The sequence below is a fragment of the Tursiops truncatus genome, chromosome 20 (genome assembly GCF_011762595.2).
Source record: "Tursiops truncatus isolate mTurTru1 chromosome 20, mTurTru1.mat.Y, whole genome shotgun sequence".
NCBI classification, from domain to species: domain Eukaryota; kingdom Metazoa; phylum Chordata; class Mammalia; order Artiodactyla; family Delphinidae; genus Tursiops; species Tursiops truncatus.
The window spans coordinates 1830122-1845082 of NC_047053.1; the positions used below are offsets into that span (position 1 = coordinate 1830122).

General features: G+C 43.0%; 1 protein-coding gene across 10 annotated transcripts in view; it reads right to left on the bottom strand.

The window, feature by feature from the left end:
• The window catches only part of ULK2 (unc-51 like autophagy activating kinase 2), a 66519-nt gene that overhangs the window by 13976 nt on the left and 37582 nt on the right, over nucleotides 1-14961 (bottom strand). For 8 of the 10 annotated variants that reach the window (XM_019944206.3, XM_019944202.3, XM_019944203.3 and 5 more), the window contains 5 exons: nucleotides 13522-13582; nucleotides 7884-8021; nucleotides 4644-4789; nucleotides 2862-2942; nucleotides 719-1005 (listed from right to left, as the gene is read on the bottom strand). In XM_019944206.3, the coding sequence (XP_019799765.2) occupies nucleotides 719-1005; nucleotides 2862-2942; nucleotides 4644-4789; nucleotides 7884-8021; nucleotides 13522-13582 (713 nt within the window). The remainder of the gene's footprint in view (nucleotides 1-718; nucleotides 1006-2861; nucleotides 2943-4643; nucleotides 4790-7883; nucleotides 8022-13521; nucleotides 13583-14961) is intronic. The other 2 variants (XM_019944205.3, XM_019944204.3) reach the window with 2 other exon arrangements.

Genomic DNA, 14961 nt, shown 5'->3' on the forward strand with positions numbered 1-14961 from the left:
AGGCCTGTTTCCTTTTTTCAGGCTTAAATGGGAACGTGTATATAAAGCATTCAGCAAGTAAAGGACTTACACTTTGCCTGGTACACGGCAGGTGCTGATTAAATTGCAGCTATCCTCTTCCTGAATGCTGCCTATAAAGTACTTATGATACTAGTTCATGACCTACTACTGAGAGTTAAGCTACTCCATGGTATTGCTGCTTCCACATCCACTGTGCTTGGCTATGCGGCCTGCAGGGACCTTAAATTGACACCAGCCCCTCGTACAAGCACACGCCCTAGACAGCAGCCCACAGAGTCGCAAATAAATGTATGTTCCGGATACGACTTCCCTGACAGGCCTGGTAATCTCCCCCCGTCTCCCAGGGCCTTCCCGCTGTGTGCCCCTTGGACAAGACCCCCATGGAACTTATCAGAACCCTGCTCTTTTGGTTTGGATTGACCCATCCAGTCTTGGCCCGGGAACCCCAGAGCACTCCACCCACAGACCCTAATGAAGGCATGTGCCCAGGTCCTGTCTCTCTCTGCACTTTGACTTGACTTCCCCGTGTGGCATCTGGGTGCTTCTTCCAGGACCGGTGAGTAACCAACTTCTCTATTTCAATTTCTCCTGTGGTCCGTTGCTGGACCTCAGCTGACCACCCGGAACAAAATGCCCCAGTTAATAAATGTTAATTTAGCAAAGTCACAACATCTACAAAAGGGCTTAATAAACACACCTTAGTAGGGGAGCCAATGATTGTTGGTAATGGAGTTTTGAAGAACCAGTCGGAACTCCGCGGGGAGGACCCCGCGTGCTTGGTGGGAGAGGTCCCAAGGCTGCCGGGCCGACTGGGCTGGGGGGAGCAGCTGCACCCCGCCCCGGCGTGGGACGGGCACACGGGGTCCGAGTGCTGCTTTCTGAGCTTCTGCTTGCTCTGGTAGATGTCAGTGAGGGTGGAGGCGCTCTGCAGTCTAGCACCCAACAAGAGTGGCTGGGGCGACGGAGGCTGCGGCACGGGAGAGCCTGCCGAGGACACAGAGACAGCGTTAACCCAAAGGGAAGAAGAAGTGCAGGGCAAAAACTGGCGAGTTAAGAAGACACCTCTTCAAGGAGAGTTCCAGTGAATGTCTTGTTTCCTGTGAGATATTCCAAAAGTTGTTTACCTGGCAAGAGACATTTTTTGGCATCCTTTACAAACAGTGACAAGCACACTGCCGTTGGCCCTCCCAGGAGACAGGGGTTAGTGACGACGGGTCTGTCGGCTGTTTTACCAACAGCGGGCACACAACTCAATTAACATAACGTCTAGTCAGCACCACAGAGAGCTAAAGAGCGCGTAAAGCCAACGAAAACAACAAAAATCTACATGGAACGAGATGATTTTCACTCTTTATATCGATATGTATGTGTGTAGTATCAATGTAATTATTCTCTTTTCTCACATAGCAACTAAAAGAAACGTTTCAAGCTAAACTAGAATAGCTCTTTATTCAAAAAAGAATGTTGGAAAGAAAATTAGAAAGATAATATACTTTTCCTGGATTTTGTCTAAAAATAACAAGCATACGCATATTTTTGTCAGTTTCACGAAATTCATTTAAAACCTAAAGTGTCCATCTTCTCTACAAAGAAAACACTTGTCCACAGATATTATTGCCTCTTAAGGGGACTCTGGGGGATGGGGTCTTGATACGATGAACAGCTGGCTACAACAAGAGGATTCCCCCCCACAAACCCTGCTGTTGCTGACTTAACATTCACTAAGCCTGGGGCTCCAGTTACAAATTCCTTGGAGTTTCTTGCAAGCTGAACTACCACCAATAACGTTAAAGACACACAAACCTTCTTAGTGGCTGATAACCATCACCTTTCCCCAAACAGGCAGCAATAAACAGGAGCTCTTGCTGCCAACCACTCCTGGCTTATCTCATCCTAAATCTACCATTTCACTTTTCAGAACTGGGTTCTGCCATACATGTGTGTCTACACGTACACATACACAAATAAACACTGATAAAGTGTTATGATCCGGAGAAAGTTAATCAAGCTTTATTTTTAAAGAAACACAAAATATGAAACACTAAACCTAGAAAAGAGTGCTTTTCTTTTCTTTAAAAACCTCTGATTGATTTTTTTTTTTTTTTTTTGCAGCTGCGTTAGGCCGTTGCTGCTGCGCGCAAGCTTTCTCTAGCTGCAGAGATGGGGGGCTACTCTTCGTCGCGGTGCACAGGCCTCTCTTGTTGCGGAGCATGGGCTCTAGTCGTGCAGGCTTCAGTAGTTGCAGTGCACGGGCCTAGCTGCTCCGTGGCATGTGGGATCTTCCCCGGACCAGGGATCAAACCCGTGTCCCTGCGTTGGCAGGTGGATTCTTAACCACTGCGCCACCAGAGACGTCCCAAGAGTGCTTTTCTAAGTAACAGAGCATTCCTTTAACTGCCCAACTCCTCAAATGCACATACAATAAAATTTGACTTATCAAAGTGTGATTTGCGCAGATCTTTTCAGGCATGTATATTTTATATAATAAAGCAAATAAACATCCATTAGTTTTTTTTTATCTGATGCTAACTGGTAGCTTTTATCAAAACCAGTATTAAAGTAATGAAATTTCATTTTCTAGATTGATTTTCATTATCTGTGGGACAACAACCAGAGTTTAGCCAAGTTGTGTAATTCCTAGGACTTAGTCTCATAAAAGAATCCTATACGTAGGCGATAACCAACCGGCAATGATACACTAGAGCACATTAGCATAAAAGGCAGGAGAGCAGAGAAAATACTTCACGTAAACTCTGTTGGTTTGTTAAGACTGGAAAAACATATCTCGAATTCACTTACGATGGGATTTAAACTATTAACATTGCGAGTCCATCTCCTACCTGACCAGTTCCTGCTCCTGGATTCCTGGCCCTGAGGATGCCCACAGCAGCACTGACTAAACTGCTCAGGAATGGTGCCAACTGTGAAGAAGGGAAGGGTAAAGCAGGGAGAAATGGCTCACAACTAATATAGCATGGAAAAGGCGACACATGCACAGATCGTACATTACAGTTGACACAATTTAGCGAAGATGTAGTTCAGCTCACATGTCCTAAGCCACAGCGTGCTGGGCACGCTGAGATCAAAGCACCGTAGGACCTGCCCGGAGGGCAGAGACTGGGTAAGAGCCAGGCAAACCTTTGACGGAGGTCTCGGGCGTGGAGCTGCTGGGCCCCAGCTGCTGCCCGTCCACCTGCCGCATTCCCCTCCCACTGAGGTTGCCCCCGGGCTGGCCCAGCCTGTGTGGGTCACGGTGATTCTGGGTGGCTTGTGCCTGGGGACGCTCCTCAGAACTCACTGGCCGTCGAGAGCCTGCCCACCCCTCCTTCCAGCCCTCTGCCTCGGGGGTCAGGCCTACAAGGTGGTCAGAAAGGGCGCCCTGCGGTCCCTGCTTCCTACCCGCTCTCCCTCACAGCGGCTGCCCAGGCGCTCCGTGCACATTTCTGCAGCCCCCTTCTTTGCATCTACCGTTGCGAACCCGAATTAGCAAGAGTGGGAGGCGGGGAAGGCTTCCGGGCGCTCAAGTAGACGTGCGTCTCCAGCAGCGGCGGAGCAGTGGGCAGAGACTCGACCCCGAGGGAGGGCCGCGTCCCTGAGAGCAAGTGTTGGGGCCTCGTCCACAAACTCCGGGGAGCCCGGGGGCCTCTGAGGGGGCGAGGACACGCCAAGACTTTGCTTGAATAAGATTTTTCATTTAAGAGTAGTGTCCAAACCACTGCCACAGGGAAGTGGTGACATTAACTTTTAAAAAACATTATCACTGTGGTTTTCGCCTTGTGAACCGAGGCTGCTGGGCGAGGCTTCGGCCCCGCTCGCTCCGCCTGCTTCCGAGGCGCGCCCCTCCCTCCTAGTCCTACTCCGGGGCGGAGATGGAGGGGGTGGGGCCTCCCCCTTTGGATGCGCGTGCGTGTGTGTGCGCGCGTGCGTGTGCGCGCGTGCACGCTTGCCCTCCCCGCTCCCGTTCTCCCCCACGTCGCCGCTAGGAGGCCGCTGCTCACGGACTCTGGATCTCTGTTGCCCTGGCCTCTCTCGCGTGTGTTCTGAAGCGGGAGCGTTTTCTCTTAGCTAAGCCCCTGAAAATGTGGTTCGAGGTCTCCCTGTTGGGTTGGGATTGGCTGTTCTGTGGCCTCCCTGCGTGCCTTGGGCGGCTGTTTTCGAGCTCCCCGTGTTGCTCCCCGCGGTGTCCAGGAGAGGTGGGAGGATCCGCAGTGGAGCTGCCACCCGGTCGCCCCCGCAGCGGGAAGGCCTCTGGTGGACGTAACCCAGCGCTGTCACGTACTCTACTGCCTTTTAATCCTCCTAACTCCTAGTGCCAAGTAGGGTAGGCATTTTATGTACTTTCACCTAGGGATTCTGAGTTTGTGTTTAGAGCCCAACCCAGTGGAGATGCTTTTTATCCGCAAGACCCATTTATATCATCCTGTTTCCGACAGCGGTCTTAATGGCGTTATACAGAGGTTCTCAAGAGGGAATCAGAGAAGGGTAGGGTTGGAGGGGCGGGATGTGGCTCCCAGCCAGCTGGGACTCACTGCCATCGTGAGCCAGTGTTCCTAAAGGGAGTGTCATGTCGCATTGGTCACAATGAAAAAAGGTTGGAAACAACTGCTATAAATTCTCCTTACCCGAAGGGGAAGGTGAGTAAGGCCTGGAAGACCCCGTGGAGAGTCTTCGTCCGACCGCCTGTACTGCGTCTGCCGGCACCGGCGAGCAAGATCCCAGCCGGGGGAAGCCCATGGGGCTGGTGTTAGACCTTCGTACCGCCGCAGATCTAAAGGGAAAAATAATATTACTCCCTCACCAGCAGGTTCTAGGACTTTATTTCTGTCTTTTCTCCTAAAACTTCCTAACAATATGCCGTGGAGTAGATTTTTTAAACATATGGAACGTAGTGATATGCAACAAACATAAAACCTATAAAATTATACAGAGTGAGGTCTCCCTCCCATCCTTGTATCTGTCTACCTAATTCCCAACACTTCCTCAATCCTGCTCAAAAGGTTACCATTATTTTTAGTTTCTAATGTATCCTTCCAGAGTTCCTTAATTCAAAAACAAGCAAACTGAATATATAATCTTATTTTCACCTTGTTTTAACAAAGGTAATAGATTCCATACCAATCATTTTCAACATTTTTGTCTTAGATCCCCTTTATATTCTTTTTTTTGCGGTACGCGGGCCTCTCACTGTTGTGGCCTCTCCTGTTGCGGAGCACAGGCTCCAGACTCGCAGGCTCAGCAGCCATGGCTCACGGGCCCAGCCGCTCCGCGGCATGTGGGATCTTCCCGGACCGGGGCACGAACCCGTGTCCCCTGCATCGGCAGGCGGACTCTCAACCACTGCGCCACCAGGGAAGCCCCCCTTTATGTTCTTAAAGTTACTGAAGATACCAGAGTTTTTATTTATGCAACTTATTATATCTATTGATTTTTATGGTACTAGAAGTTAACACTGAGAAATTTTTGTAATTATTAATTCATTAAAAATAATAAACTTATGACACAAGATTATGAAAAATATTTTCCAAAACAAATTATTGAGAAGCATGACATTATTTTGCAAATCTCTAACGTCTGGCTCAAGAGATGGCAGTTGGGTATTCATAACTGTTTCTACATTCAGTCTGTTACATGTGTTATTTTGGGAGAAGTACATGAAGAAAACACTGCCTTATAAATTTGTAACTGGAAATAGGAGGAGCACTTTGGTAGCCTTTCAGATACTGTGACACTCCTCTTTGATGCTACCCCAAAACTCAGCAAGTGGTCATTTCTAAGATCAGCTGCAATATGGAATCTGAAACCACATCGGTAAAATTTGTACTCTGTTCCATTAAACTCCATTCTCTGGCAAAAATATCTTGTACTTGGAATGGATCTTATATCTATGTATGCTTTTTTAAAAATTTGGTCATTTGGAAAATACTGGTTGACAGAGTTATGCAGATATTCCGAACACTGACGCATTATACAATATCAAAAAGTCACATTCATATCAAAATATCACCACCAACTTAGTTCACTTTTGACAAAATGGCTGTCAACACCACAGCCACAGCTGTCCTCTCAAGCACCAGGTGTTCCATGAAAAAGTGGCTAAAAGTCAGCTCACAATGAAAACAACCATACAAGGGCTTTTCCTTAGGACCACTACTCCGACGTGCAGCAAAGGTGCTTTATGCCTACTTTCCACTCAAGGTGGAGATTTTCAAAGAGAGATAATACCTTTCACTGTTTCACTAAAGACACTCCTAGGTACTACAAGTGTGTGGAGGTAAAGAGACCAGGGCTAACAGCAGAACAGGAGCCACTCCCGTGACCTGTCCTGAGGCACCAGCAGCTTTCCCATCACAGCGTTCACACCAACAGTGCACGTGTCAGCGCAGTGAAGAAAGCAAACAGTATCCTGGAATTACCATGGAAATGGTCTCCACCTCATGGACCCTCTGAAATGGAGCCGCAGACCACACTTTGAGAACCACTGCTAGTGCACTGTTATTCACTTTGCTTTTTCCATTTCACAATGTACCTTGGAAACCGCCCTACCTCACCACACAGAGAGCTTCCTGACTCTCTCTGGAAGGTGTTCCACTGTCACAGATGGATCAGAATAAATCTGTCCCTTACTGGTGGGCACTGGGCTTATTGCTCATCCGTTGCTATTATAACAACTAACCACTTTGTATACATATGATTTTATACACAGGCAAGGAATATATATCTTAGAATAAGTTACCAGAAGCTGACTGATGGGTCAAAGGATATATGCATTACTGATTTTCACAGGTATTGCCAAATACTCTTCCTAGAAGTTTTCTTAATTTACATCGCACAAGACGGTGAGGATCCTTTTCCATTCACTGAGCTATTCCTTTGGTGGGTCCTTTTAATCTAAAATCTTGTCTCGTCCAATTTTGGAAAAAAATTTCATAATTATTTCCTGGAAATTTTCTTCCTCGCTATTATAGTTTTCTTTCTAGAATGCCTAAACTAATTAATCCTTGAAGATTATTATTAATTCACACTTTCCATCTTCTTGATTTGATTATCTATTTCAAATATTTCCTCAACTCTGTCTTCCAACATTTACTTTTGTTTAGTTCAGTTATTCTGTTTTGTAATGTCCAAGAGGTCTTTTTTACTTCGCTTGTCTTCAGTAGCATTTCGTTCTTACTTACAGATGCAGTCTCTAACCCAGCTCTGAGGTACTAGTTCTTCATGTAAGTTTTCCTCTCTTTGCACTCATGTACTTTCCTCCAGATGCAGCTTTCCTGCTGTCAGCCGTCCGCCTCCGTCTGGCCACCCCGCCTGAGCTATGACTCCGGCTGCCCTGTTTTGCCTGAGCCCCGCCTGCTCACACACTTACCCTGCCCGGTGGCGACAGCAGGCACCCCTCCGTTGTTCTCTTTCTCACTTCCAGAAACGCATCGGAAGCGGTCACCCACTCAATACTTATTCTCGTTTTACTTGTCTTTGTGGGCTTATACCTTTGTCATTCCTTTTCTACTTGAGTGGGGTTTTAGGATGTGGGAGAAATAAATAATATGTACATAGTCTGCTAAAACTGGTGAGATTTCATTTTTTAACAAGTTCTTCCTCAATTCTTAAAAATAATTATACTTGTGGACAAATATATATATATATATATATATCTCATACTATATTAATTACCCAGCCAAGCTTAAATATCATTTAAATAGATCCATTACAAAAAAATTTATTATTATTCAATTTTGTACATCTCCATTATACACATACGTAAGAGTCTAAGTCGACCATGGAAATTAACAGATGTTTCAATCACAACAACAACAATTTTAAAAGAAAGGAAGAAAAAATGGGAAAGGAAGCAACTGCTAGCTTACCTTGGAGAGCCATGCAGATTTGTGCCAGAGCTGGCAGTGGAGGTGAGGTTCTGCTCTATGCGCTGGTAGTTCCTTATCTGAGTAGGGACGGGAATGGGGGTGGCTGCGCTGTGAGGGGACACAGTGGGCTGACACTGCCTGCAGACATCATTCATTGAAAAAGGAAAGAAATACAAGTGAGACCACTTTCCTTTCATCTGATGCATTGGTGGTATTTAGAGGAAATTCTATAAGAAGCCAAATGATCACTTCTGAATGTGAATAAGAAATGATCATCTTGAAAATATACATAAAGCCAAAAAAACCACACTTGTCCTTTACAGAAGTCTACTGGTCTGCACATGCACACTGAGGAGGAAGGCTTGTAAGAAGAAGGGGACAGAGGCCCCTCTGCAACAACAGGAAGAGCCACAGGCCACAAAACGCAGCTTCATCTGCTCACACTCTGCTCTTCACTCCTCATGCAAGAGGAAAAATACTTCTAGGAAAATATGCTGGGTACAAGAACAGGAAGTTCAAGAGTAGAGATGACTGGAATGTTTACAAAGTTATGAGTGCAGTAAGCATTCCCAAGGAACTTGGACTTTGATGCAGACTGAAAATACACTGTGTGACTCTCCCTATACACTGTGTGACTCTCCCTGCACATAACCCATCTGAGGTCCACATTTTGTAGTGTAGCTGGTTTCTTTCCTTGCTTTTCATAAATTCAGAAACAGCATGTCCTTAGATGACTTTCAATTCAATTTACAACATACCTTAAAACATCAGGGACAGTACTGGGCCTTAAGAAAGATGAGTTATTTCCTTCTTTTGCCCTTCTGTAATTCTAAAAAAGCCACAATCTCTCCCATTTTTGCCCAATTACAACCTTACAGAGATAAAGAGATTATATATTTAGTTACCTAAACAAACAATATGATTATCTTCTAAAGTGTCACTTTAGAACCTTTGGAACCATTACTTCATATTTAAATAAAAAGAAAATCTAGGGACTTCCTGGGTGGTCAAGCGGTTAAGACTCTACGCTCCCAATGCAGGGGGCCTGGGCTGGATCCCTGGTCAGGGAACTAGATCCCCCATGTCTCAACTAAGACCCAGCACAGCATGCATGCACGAATGAATAAACAAATAAATATTTAAAAAAAAAAGAATCTAAGAGACAAAAGTACCCCCAAATTATAAATCTAGATATTAATGGGTACACTAAATAAAGATGTAATCTGGGACATCAGTAACATAAAGGTGAGGGGCAGTATACTCTTATACTCTATACGAGTAGAGTTTTTATATGTGATTGAAGTTATCAGTTTCAAATAGATTGTTATAACTTTAAATTATTTTATATAATCTCAATGGTAACCTCAAAGAATATACCTACAGAATATACACAATAGGAAATGAGATGAGAATCAAAGCATATCAGTACTGAAAAAAACAACAAGATACAAAGGTAGTAAGAGAGGAAATGAGGGACAAAAGAGCCACAAGACATACAGAAAAGTAACAAAATGGCAGTAATAAATCTTTCCCTGTTAGGCTGGAAGTGAAAGGATGGAAAGAGATATTCCATGCAAATGGTACCCAAAGGAGAGCAGGGGTGGCTACATTAACATCAGACAAAATAGACTTACAGTCAGATGCTGTTATAAGAAACAAAAAAAGGACATTATATAATGATAAAAGGGTCAATTACCCAGGAAGACATACGAATTATATATATTCATGCACCAAACATCAGCACTACCACACATATGAGGCACATACATAACAGACTTGAAGGGAGAAAAGACAATTCTACAGAAATAATCGCAGGCTGAACCCACACCCTCAATCATGGATAGAACAACCAGATGGAAGACCAATAAAGAAACAACCGCCTGAACAGCGCCACAGACAACAGGACCTAACAGATGCTGCAGAACACTCCCCCCACTGACAGAACACATTTTTCTCTGATGCACTGGAAACATTCTCCAGGATGTACCACATGGTAGGCCACAAAACATATCTTAACAAATTTAAATCATACAAAGTATCTTTTCCAATCAATCACACAGGATAGAAACTAGAAATCAACAGCAGAAGGAAAACTAGAAAATCCACAAATACATGGAAACTAAGCAACACAACTCTTAAACAACGTATGGGTCAAAGAAGAAATCTTGGAAAAAATCAGCAAATAACCTGAGAAAAAGAAAAATGAAAACACAATGTACCAAAACTTATGGGATACAGTCAAAGTAGTGCTAAGATGAAGTCTGTATCTCACATTCGAAAAGGTCTCAAATCAACAACCTAACTCTATCCCCCAAGGAACTAGAAAAAGAAGACAGCTAAACTCAAAGTTAGCAGAAGGAAGGAAATAAGAGGTAGATGGCAGAACATATACAGATTATGCATCTTGATTTATTCAGAACTCTTTTTCTAAGATTCTGGTTGTCTTCCACTTGAGGGAAGAAAATAATAAAGATTAGAGGAGAGGTAAAGAAAACTGAGAAAATGGAAAAACAATAGAAAAAAATCAAGGAAGCTAAGAGTTGGTTTATTTTTTTAAAATAAAATCAATGAAATTGACAGACCCTTTGCAAGATTAACTAAGGATAAAAGAGAAAAGACTCAAAATCAGAAAGGAAAGAAGGGACATAACTAGTGCCACAGAAATAAAAAGGATTTTAAGAGAATACTATGAACAATTGCTTACCAGCAAACTGATAACCTAGAAGATACAGAAAAAATCCTACAAATACACAAACTACCAAGACTAGATCATGAAGAAAGAAAATGTGAACAGACCCATTACTAGTAATGAGACTGAATCAGTAACTGAAAACCTCCCAACAAAGACAAGTCTAGGACCAGATGGCTTCACTGGTGAATTCTATCGAACAGTTAAAGACTTAACACAAACACCCAAACTCTTCCAAAAATTTGAAGAGGAGGGAACACTCCCCAACTCATTCCATGAGTTCAGCATTACCCTAGTACCAAAGCCAGACACAGACACTACAAGAAAACTAGAGAATATCTCTGATGAAATTTGATGTGAAAATCCTCAACAAAATACTAGCAAACCAAATTCAACAGCACCTTAAAAGGATCAAACACCATGACCAAATGGGATTTACAGTATACCACCATTAACAGAACAAGGACAAAAATCACATGATCATCGCAATTGATGCAGAAAGAGCATTTGTCAAAATCCAACACCGTTTCATGATAAAACCACTAAATAAAATAGGAACAGAAGGAAATTACCTCAATATAATAAAGGTCATATATGAAAAGCCCACAGCTAACAGCATACTCAATGGTGAAAGACAGAAAGCCTTTCTTCTACGATCAGTAATGAGACAAGAATGGCCACTCTCAACACTTCTATTCAACGTAGAATTCCCAGCCAGAGCAATTAGGCAAGAAAAAGAAATTAAAGACTTTCAAACTGAGGAAGAAGTAAAATTATCTCTGTTCACAGATAACATGACCTTAAATGTAGAAAACTCTAAAGATTTCACATGTAAAAAAAACCCAAAACATATTAGAGCTAGCAAACTCAGCAAAGGTGCAGGATACAAAATCAACACCCACAAATCAGCTGTATTTCCATTTCCTAAAAATGAACAATCCCAAAAGGAAATTAAGAAAACAATCTCACCGACAATAGTATCAAAAAGAATAAAATACTGAGGAGTAAGTCTAACCAAGGAGACAAAAGACTTGTATGCTGAAAACTACAAAACACTGCTAAAAGAAATTAAAGAAGACATCTCATTTCCATAGACTGGATGACTTAGTATTTAAGATGTCAATAGTACTACCCAAAGTGTTTTATATGGATCAGTGCAATCCCTATCAAAATCCCAATGGCGGGGAGGGGGAAGGGTAAGCTGTGACAAAGTGAGAGAGTGGCATGGACATATATACACTACCAAATGTAAAATAGATAGCTAGTGGGAAGCAGCCGCATAGCACAGGGAGATCAGCTCGGTGGTTTGTGACCACCTAGAGGAGTGGGATGGGGAGGGTGGGAGGGAAGGAGACGCAAGAGGGAAGAGATATGGGAACATATGTATATGTATAACTGATTCACTATGTTATAAAGCAGAAACTAACACACCATTGTAAAGCAATTATACTCCAATAAAGATGTTAAAAAAAATCCCAACGGCAATTTTTGCATAAATAGAAAAATAAAAAAATCTATCCTAGAATTCATATGGAATCTGCAAGGACCCTGAATAGTCAAAATAATCTTGGAAAAGAAGAATAAAATTAGAGGTCTCATACTTCTTCTTTTTATTTATTTATTTATTTTTTTGCTGCGCCACATGGCTTGTGGGATCTTAGTTCCCCAGCCAGGGACTGAACCCAGGCCCACAGCAGTGAAAGCACTGAGTCCTAACCATTGGACCACCAGGGAATTCCCGGAGGTCTCATACTTTTTTATTTAAAAACATATTTCAGGACTTCTCTGGTGGCGCGGTTGTTAAGAATCCGCCTGTCAATGCAGGGGACATGGGTTCGAGCCCTGGTCTGGGAAGATCCCACATGCTGCAGAGCAACTAAACTCGTGCACCACAACTACTGAGCCTGCACTCTAGAGCTCGTGCTCCACAACAAGAGAGGCTACCACAATGAGAAGCCCATGCACCGCAACGAAGAGTAGCCCCTGCTCGCCACAACTAGAGGAAGCCTGCGCGCAGCAAGGAAGACCCAACACAGCCAAAAATAAATAAATTTTTTAAAAAACATATTACAAAGCTACAGTAATCAAAACAGTGTGGCACTGGCATAAAGACAGATCTATAGACCAGTAGAGCAGAACAGAGAGCCCAGAAACAAACACTTGCATACATGGACACATGATTTATGACAAGGGTGCCACCACCACTCAATGGAGAAAGGACAGTCTCTTCAGCAAATGGTGCTGGGAAAACTAGACATCCACATGCAAAAAATGAAACTGGACCCTTATCTTATGCCGTATACAAAAATCAACTAAAAACAGATTAAAGATCTAAATATAACAATATAATATATAACCATATAAAAGTATACAGAGGGACTTCCCTGGTGGCACAGTGGTTAAGAATCCGACTGCAAATGCAGGGTACATGGGTTCAAGCCCTGGTCTGGGAAGACCCCACATGCCACAGAGCAACTAAGCCCGTGCGCCACAACTACTGAGCCTGTGTTCTAGAGCCCGCGAGCCGCAACTACTAAGCCCGCGTGCCACGACTACTGAAGCCTGTGCGCCTAGAGCCCGTGCTCTGGAACAAGAGAAGCCACCACAATGAGAAGCCCCCGCTCGACACAACTAAAGAAAGCCGGTGTGCAGCAATGAAGACCCAACACAGCCCAAAATAAATACATAAATAAATAAATGTATATTAAAAAAAATAAGTATATGGAGATCTGTTCCACAACATTGTGGATATACTTAATGCTATTATTGAACTCAAACTGAAAAATGGTTAAGATGGCAGATTTTATGTTTTTTAACACAATTTAAAAAGTTTTTAAAGAATAGATTGTGAAACAAAGTAAATTTTACATCAAGAACACAGAGTTCTATAATTTACTCACACACACAAAAAATATGAAAAAATGTTTAGTGAAATATATGCAAACATACCCTCCACACACCAAGAACTCATTAGAAGCACGTCTGCCAGCAGTGCCCATCAGCATATCATCTAAAGGGAAAAGAGAAAAATACAGTCAGTTCTGCTATACCACCGGTTTAAAAAATGTATATATATTGTTCCAACATGACTATTAGGAAACAATCTGATCACAGTACGAATTTACCATTTGCTTATGTTGTGATTTTGCCCATGAGTAAAAACAGGTGAGCACGGAACACTGCACCCAGCTGAATTCACAGGCTGCCAACATCAGTTCTTTTCAGGGTAAGTGTATTGCAGTGTATACATATTTCTTCACCTTTTACCATGTGCAAAACCTGTGCTGTTTTTATCATGTTCCTTTTCATGTGCCATGGACAAAGGTTTTGAGTGTTGTGCTCCTAATCCCAATTTGCCCATAAGCTCTGTGGTTTTTACTAAACTACTTTGCAGGGTGTGGTGACTTTTAGGAACATGTGTGTCACGTTGTAGTACAGCTGCCTGTATCCGAAGTCTAATTCACTCTAATGCTGGAGCACCCACACTCCTGCATGACACTCTCCTGTGTCTTGCACGGGTAGCTGAACAAGATGTCATGAAACTGGGGCCTCTTGGACACAGATTCCACAGGCCATCTTCATGCTCAGACATCACTCGTCTAAGGGAATAGAGCACAGCTCAGAACACAGGGGCCTGTCGCCTCTACACCCACTAGATCATACTGCCCTGTGTGACCTTTACATGGCTGCAAAGGTATAATTCATATGTGTTGATGTGAAATAGCAGTGTTGACCAAATAATATAAATTTTTAAAAATAAAATAAACTATGGTAACCTCAAAATACTCAAAAAGGAAAAAAATAATCACAAATATCCTTTTGAATGGCCCTACATGGAACTGAGAAACACATTTACTTTGGTCACTACTCTCATGAAGCTTACATTCTAGTAGTGAAAGAAGGTAATAATACCAGGCAGTGATAAGATGTATAAAAGGAAAATGAATCAGGGTAAGGGGATAAAGAGAGGGTCAAGAAAGGAGTCGATTTTAAAGACAATAGTTTCCTACGGAGGAAACGGGGCAGAGGGGACAGGGTTGGAAGCTGGAGTTCACTAAGAGTTCACCTCTTCATTTTGTAGCTTTGAGTTTGGAATCATACATCATTATGAAACAAAATTAAGTCAAAAGAAAAGAACAAGCCCTAGAAATCAAAAATAAAATGAAGTGATAGAACCTAATCATATATCAACTTGGTAGCATAACCACCAGAGGGGAATGAATGCTTTCTTTCTTTTCTTCTTTTTTTTAAGTTCTTTATTGAGGATTTTTTGTTTTTGTTTTTGTTTGGGTTGGGTCTCTGTTGCTGTGCGTGGGCTTTCTCTAGTTGCGGCGAGCGGGGGCTACTCTTCGTTGCGGTGCACAGGCTTCTCATTGTGGTGGCTTCTCC